Here is a 7,400-nt window from a genome sequence, read left to right on the forward strand (position 1 = left end):
ATGACATCATTACATTCTAAACCCTGCTCAAACTGCAGCTTGTTATGACAACAAACATGTGTAGAATTAAAACCTCCAGTGAGTTACATCCTGACTTTCACCTGAAGAACATCTCTGAGGAAAACTAATACATTTATGGAAAGTACCTGCAGAACTACAAGAAAATACTACAAGTCCAATAGCTCTGCAGTACCTGTGGTCAGCAGACATGGAGAGAAGCGACAACTCAGAAGATGAGGTGAGACTTCTGAGTTTTCTTTATTTCCTTATCTTTTCTAAAGATTTTGTTTTGTATTTCACTTGAACAAGTTATATCAATACATTCAAACTGTACAGTCTTTTAGTGTTTTTAGTTGACATGACATACACATTTTGCATTTGTTTTTGTGAATACTGTGCAGTTGACTGTTGATCATTTATCCAATTGCTAACAAATTACTTTATAACGGTGACATTTAGAAACACTTTATTTCTCACATAGTAAATTGACAATATCAATGTTTTGGCTAAAGCAAAGTATAAACCTAATGTTCTTTCTTTGGTAGAAATGCAGGGCTCTTTTACAAAAGATGCAAATGGCTACACTCATTCACTTTTCTCCTACATGTTTATTTGTGTCATTCAGTTCTTCACAAGTGGTCTCAGCAGAACACTGCAGGCTCTGCGACAGGTCCTTCTGGGATTCAAGGCAGCAAAAGTGGAGCTGGCAGCAGAAAATGCAGCTTTAAAGGAGCAGAGAGCCAGCTGGGAGCTAGAAAAAAAGATGCTGCTGGATGAAAAGGAATATTTTGTGTCAAATCTGCTTATGGCCAGAATGTACATCAAGTCGGTGAAGGAAAGTCTTGAATTCCATAAGACGGAGACTAAAAAGGAAACAATGGCCTGGCAGCAACAGCACCATCAGCTCAATGAGATAGAGGTAAACAAAGATTGGGAAAGCAGGCGGCCTGTTACACAGAAGGAAGTAGCTGCCGAGCTGGAATCTCTGCAGCAGGACTCTGAGAGGATGAGGAGCAAGATCATCCAGGTGAAGGAGGAGGCCATCACCAGTGTCAGAAAGGAAATGATGGCACTGGAAGAGGAACATCTGGCCAAGCAGAGAGCAAAAGAGGAAGAGATCTGCCAGAGAGAGACAGAGTGGCAGACAAAACACAAAGTCCTTGAGGGTCAGCTTGAGTGTCAGCTGGCAACAAAGGAGATCCTTAAAAAATCTCACCAGAAACAGAGCAGCGAGGTGGAGGAGAAGTGGCTCAACAAGGAAGGGGAGTGGCTCATCAAGGAGGGGGAGATGAAGGAGGAGATGCAGCTCCTGAACCAGCAAAATGCTCATCTTCAGGTATGCTACACCAGCTGATCATTCTGATTTAAATCATAACATGTTTATTTGTAATTGTTGATTTCAGATATCGTCTTACAAATCAAGAATACTGAATTATATGTTCTCTCTGTCTATTCAGGAGCTCGCTACAAAAACAGACAAAGAGAAGACTAAGATGAAGAAGGAGGAAGAGAAGAGGATAAGGAATGAGAGAAAGGAGCGGGAAAAGAGAGAAGAGAAAGAGAGGAAAGACAGAGTGAAGAGAGAGAAGAAAGAAAATGAGGAAAGGAAGCAAAGAGAGAAGACGGACAGGAAGGAGGGCAGAGAAACATCCTTTATCCTCTCAAACCTGTTTTGCCTTTCGTCTCTTCGCGTACCTTCCCCAATGCCAGCAAGCTCAACACCAACAGAGATGTCATAAATGTTGTTTTTCAGTGCATATAAAATGTTGCTTTGATATTCTCTTGTTTTAATTGTCACAGAAAAAGGGACAGTTTTCTTTATAAAAGAACACATTTTCCCAAAACTAGCAACTCTCTACTACTCAAAAACTGAGTGTAAAGAGTTGTAGTGGTCTTCACTCTGCCTTGTCAAACACTAGAGGGCAGTACAATCCTGTGGTTGCCTCTCATAATAGAAGATATCAGTTATGTCACAATAGAAAAAAAGGACTAAAAGTTATATTTTGAAACCTTAAAATGTTATGAAGTTTTCTTTTTAATTTTGTAGTTTTACTTTGCTTGAGTATTTACATGTTGTGTTACTTTATACTTAACCAAGGAAGTGGAAGCAAATATAAATGTATTTTTTTTATTTTTACTCTAGTTCCTTTGCAGATCAAACTAAAAATACAAACATAGTATTGCAAATAATTTACTATGCATTTCTTCATTTTATTTTATGCATTGTTTACTAATTAATATATATATTTTACTGGTATTATGGGTCAATGTGCATGAAGGGTAATCCCTTAAGTATGTTTGGATGCTTTTGCAAGTATGAAGTTTAAATGCCTGTCTTTTTCTTCTAACAGTATTTCCACATGGTGTTTATGGTCTTCACCACTCATTGCCACTTAAAATGAATATGAGCTCAATCATTTTTACGTATGTTGTTTCTTTGGAAATACCTTTTTTTATAGGTTTGAATAAAGGATAAGCACAGATCTTGTTATTATTGATAATATTCCTTTAGGGTTTTTCAATCCTGATTTCAATTAGAAGCTATCGCCCTAGTTTAACCTTGTGCGTTTGTATTTGCAGTTTTCCTGTCTAACTAAATGTGCTGCTGCATTTTCGACCCGGTCTCCCTTGTAAATGTGATCCCTAATCCCAGTGGGACTAACCTGGATAAATTAAGCTTTATAACACACACAAAGCATGTAAAGTACAAATGGGTTTACGTAGTGAAGAGAGCTTAGCCGGGCCAAGAAGATGAATACAACATGATACTTGAATTTGAACAGTGTGTTCTCTGTTTTTCAAAAATCTATGACTGCAACACAGTTTAACAGTAATACAACAATAATGTAGGAGCCAACAAGGAGGTGCAGACAGAGAAAGATATGGGATAGGAGCAGAGACGGAGGAGGAAATGGACCGAGCATGTGAAATTGTGTGTGTGTGTGTGTGTGTGTGTGTGTGTGTGTGTGTGTGTGTGTGTGTGTGTGTGTGTGTGTGTGTGTGTGTGTGTGTGTGTGTGTGTGTGTGTGTGTGTGTGTGTGTGTGTGTGTGTGTGTGTGTGTGTGTGTGTGTGTGTGTGTGTGTGTGTGTGTACTGTTCCCTGGAGTCCACCCTGGAGATCGCTTGGGAAAAAGACCTCTAGGTCTGCCTGAGGTCTGACTCGCAGCCAAGAAAAGCAAGACTAAAATAGAGAGAGGGAGAGGGAGAGATGGAAGATGGAGAGGGCGTGAGAGGAAGGAGGAGCCAGAGAGATGGAGAAAGAGTTTGGACAAAGAGCTTTGTATCTTAGGAGAACATATATGGAAAATAAAAACATTCACATGGTGTCACACACACACACACACACACACACACACACACACACACACACACACACACACACACACACACACACACACACACACACACACACACACACACACACACACACACACACACACACACACACACACACACACACACAGCTGATTGGAACCAGATGCTGACAGACAGAGAGGAGAGAATAATGGGAAACTGTAAATTGTTTGATTTGTTTTGTTGGGTTGGGATGGAGAGTGGGCGAGATGGTGGGGGTGGAAGGCGTCCGTGACCAAAGATGATGATCAGCCATGGGAAATTCCAGCAAGTAGATGTGTCCGCTGTGCAGCATCGACAGGTCCTGCTCCATTAACACTATGCACAAGGAGAGGGGGGACTTCCAGTGTGTGAACTAGAGCAGTATGGTGCCACAAAGTCATGTACATTGGTGGTTCAGGCCACAAGTCAATACTACTGATCTCCTCTGTTTTTCCCACACACATACTCAAAACACTTTACTGACCATGTGCCAAAGACCCAAAAGCAGCAGTATTTTTGAGGGCTACATTTAACTAACTCTTAATAGAACAGAGATAATAACTCAACACCTGGGTAGTTGGCATCAACGAGGAGAAGGCCACTCGAGGACAAGACAAACATTCTTGTGTCTGTAAAGGAAAACACACTTTTCACATGTTCAAAAACAGATGGTGAACCGGATCAAAAGGTGTCCACCTAAGGACAAAAGAGTAGGGCTCTTGTGAAATTATGGGAAATGCATTGATGAATTTTTCCCTTGTTTTTCTAATGGTAGTTTTTGAGCAGCATTGAAACTGCTGCCACAGGCTGAGGACAAGCACCTGTGCACAACAGCAAACAGTAAGAGCCAATGAATGTGTGTTTGTTGTACAGATAGAATAATTTAGATTTTGGCCTGTTACAGTTTATCTTAATAATGAAAAATGCAACAAAATAAGGAAGGAAGCAAGTGGGTGGGGAGAGAGAAAAGAGGGAGTTGAAATTAAGGCGAGGTTGATTTGTTGCAGATGCTGCAGTCCACTGGGAAAATGACATAGGGTAGATTCTTTAAGGAGATGGGTGTGTTAATATTTGTGAGTGGGTTAGTGAAACATTTAAACAAAGTTTAACCAGCTTAAAGGGCCAGCAGTAGTTAAATGACCCTACCAGTGAGTTATTGATAATGAGGTTTGAATATTGAAGAGGGGAAAGAAGACAGAGAACAGATGAAACTTGATATGGTTAACTTAATGTTAGCTTCTTATTAATAAAGTTGTTAGCCAAGCTGGCAGTTGGCAGGAATTACACTCAATGATCAATGAAGGATTGCTTTTAACTAATTCATATTTTGAATGGAAGTTACTGGGAGTGAAGAAGCCCTTGATGCATTTAAAACTAGACATGTATCAGTGAGGAATGCAACATATATCAAAAACTAAGAAGGCAGTAAGGTTTAACAACATCAAAACTAGGATTTTTGCCTATGGTGTCAACCATTTATTTGAGTGAGACCACAGCTGTGTGAATGTTCCTGAGTCATAACCACATCTTCTTTTCTCCTTTGCTGTGTTCTGAATTCTCCAGTGGGAAGTGCGGTGCTGTATCCTGTGTGTCTGATGATGTGTCTCCTTTTCACACGGAAACTATTACTCTAACACACACACACACACACACACACACACACACACACACACACACACACACACACACACACACACACACACACACACACACACACACACACACACACCTAGACCCCTAACGGGAGGTGAGTCCCCATAATGTCACTGTGTAAACAAAGTGATGTCCCCACATTGTGATAAATACAAGATGAACACATACTCCGCACCCATACTTGGAAACACAGATTTGTTAATAAAAAATAGTCAGTTTATAGTTTTAATCCAACCATTTCTCCTGCCGCTGGTCTTAAATTATAGCCAACAGCAGTAATTTAACAAATGCCTGTTCCAGAAATTTACTGTGCCGTAATTTAATAAATATTTTCCTCATCAAGTAAGTAGTTAAAACAACAACCAGAATGCCAATCCAAAAGCTGTAATGTATTTGGCATTAGGTATTTGAACACTACAACAGTGTCTCTGTTTCTGCTGTGAGTTGGAATCATAACTCTGACTCTCATTATGTCTCCTCTGCTTTAACACTACGCCTCGGGCCCTCAGTTGTTATTTTAAATCTTTGCTAATTGTCTTACTTTGGCTTGGTTTCTTTCCATCACCTTATGAAATCCAGTTCATGCAATTAATGTGTAATGTGTACGTGTTGAGTTTAGCTGGCTGATGATATGAATGTATTCAGGGCATGCTTGTGTAAATAGGGTGAAGTCACATGCAGGGAACGTTTCCACTTTCCTTTACATGAATAATATTATTGTAAACTATCTGTGACCTAACCTTTTCTGCTATAACTTTCCTGCTGAATAAAAACACATGTGGTGTGTTTGGGGAAACTCGAGAGCCGGGTTGCTGATTGATGACATCACGACTCCCCGGTGTGAAAGTGGCAGATTAGAGTAACTGTGGGTGCTCGTAAAGTTGGAGTTTTTGCTGTATTTTAGCTTCCAGTCAGGAAACAATGCCAATATTTTTCCCAAAGGGGGTTATTTTTCATATCTGATAATTACAGGTTTGAGGCGTTTACGTATACCTTGTTTGTTTTTGCCAATTCACTCTTTAGTTTGGACACTTGTCAGTGCTTAAATGGAAGTAGTGGTGCTTGGGTGTTTTCAATTGTTGTGTGTCCGGACAATGGGCGAGTATGTGAATGGATTTGTAAATGTTATGGCAAAAGGATGTCTTCTCTCCAAAAGCAGAATGTGTTGGGAAATGGGGGAAGAGTGTGTCTGTGTGTGAAATGATGGTGGTCGTGGGTGAGGGCCTGATTTCAAGGTTGGACAGGAAATGCCTGTGCAGATGGAACAGAAATGTGGACACGCTGAGAACGGTATACAGGAAACAGCCTACACTGCAGCTGTGTGTGAGTATTTATATGTATGCTTGTGATTAGTACCAGCGGTTTGCTATTATAGAATATTATATATTCTGCAGAGGCGATATGAACACAGTAATAAGACGTATTGTTGCTGGCCCACCAGGAAGTTAGCATTGCCCTGGTTCTCTTGTCAAAAATTCAATGAGATTTGATCTTTCAATTTTGGATTTTTGCAGATAAATGTGCAACAAATATTTAAATGTTCAGCATAATAATCTTCCAGTTTGTTTGATCCTTGCATAAAAATGATGATGATCTTTACACCTATCATGCACCCATGTATGTTTGCAAAAAGCTGTTTTTATTTTCACATAATATTAATGTGACAACATAGATTCAAATTCTGGCACATGGTTACCCTGGAGGGTTTTCTCTTACTTCTGTTTCCTGTCTGCCTGTGTCTGTAATAGAGCCGATTCACAGCCGGGTCACTAATGCAGGAAACCATACATCTACCAGAGGGACAAAGAGGAAACCCCACCCCCAGTTAAAGATATTCAGAGGGGGGAACAATGTTGGGAGGGAAAATACATTAGAGGTTCGAGGTTGACATATCTTCATATTAACTGACTAATAAGCATATGAAAACATCTAGTCCGTATGAACTCCCATGAAAATACGCCACGTCAGGTTTTTACTCCTTGGCTTGTCTGTTATCTCAACTGTTATAATATAATTAAAAAAAACGTAAAACTAAACTGAATAGTTTGCTTTTTTTATTTCACTTTTCCTCTTTTTGTATCGTTAACTATTGGTTTTACTGATTTATTTGTATTTACATTATATCTTACCTATGCTGATCCTAATTTTGTATGTGTATTTCTAGTTCTTAATGGTTTGAATATATAAGTCTAATGTTTATGTATATTTTAATTGCTTTTACTTATGTTTGATATTTACAATTTCAATATTGTGTTTGTGGCTTTAACTTCTCTGGTTGCTCACAGCAGTACATCGTGCTTCCAAATGGAATTAAACGTGCTGGACAAATAACATTTTGATAAGATATTCGAGCATTTGTAGGTAACAGACAAGGGAAAGTCTGCAACTAAAATATATTATCAGACAAAGGA

At 39.4% G+C, this 7,400-nt stretch overlaps 1 protein-coding gene across 1 annotated transcript; it reads left to right on the forward strand.

The window, feature by feature from the left end:
* Positions 1-78: 78 nt before the first annotated feature.
* On the forward strand, positions 79-2,043 carry LOC134872748 (golgin subfamily A member 6-like protein 22). Its single transcript, XM_063896178.1, has 3 exons — positions 79-238; positions 626-1,336; positions 1,458-2,043. Exons 1-3 carry the CDS (start codon positions 209-211, stop codon positions 1,737-1,739), a joined length of 1,023 nt encoding a protein of 340 aa, XP_063752248.1. The 5' UTR covers positions 79-208; the 3' UTR covers positions 1,740-2,043.
* The last annotated feature ends 5,357 nt before the right edge of the window (positions 2,044-7,400 follow it).

The sequence above is a fragment of the Eleginops maclovinus genome, chromosome 11 (genome assembly GCF_036324505.1).
Source record: "Eleginops maclovinus isolate JMC-PN-2008 ecotype Puerto Natales chromosome 11, JC_Emac_rtc_rv5, whole genome shotgun sequence".
NCBI classification, from domain to species: domain Eukaryota; kingdom Metazoa; phylum Chordata; class Actinopteri; order Perciformes; family Eleginopidae; genus Eleginops; species Eleginops maclovinus.

Bases quoted from the DNA above. Each gene is read 5' to 3' on its own strand.
- LOC134872748 (XM_063896178.1), top strand. From the start codon at position 209: ATGGAGAGAAGCGACAACTCAGAAGATGAG. The intron at 239-625 runs GTGAGACTTCTG...TGTGTCATTCAG, and splicing joins GCGACAACTCAGAAGATGAG to TTCTTCACAAGTGGTCTCAG. The intron at 1,337-1,457 runs GTATGCTACACC...CTGTCTATTCAG, and splicing joins AGCAAAATGCTCATCTTCAG to GAGCTCGCTACAAAAACAGA.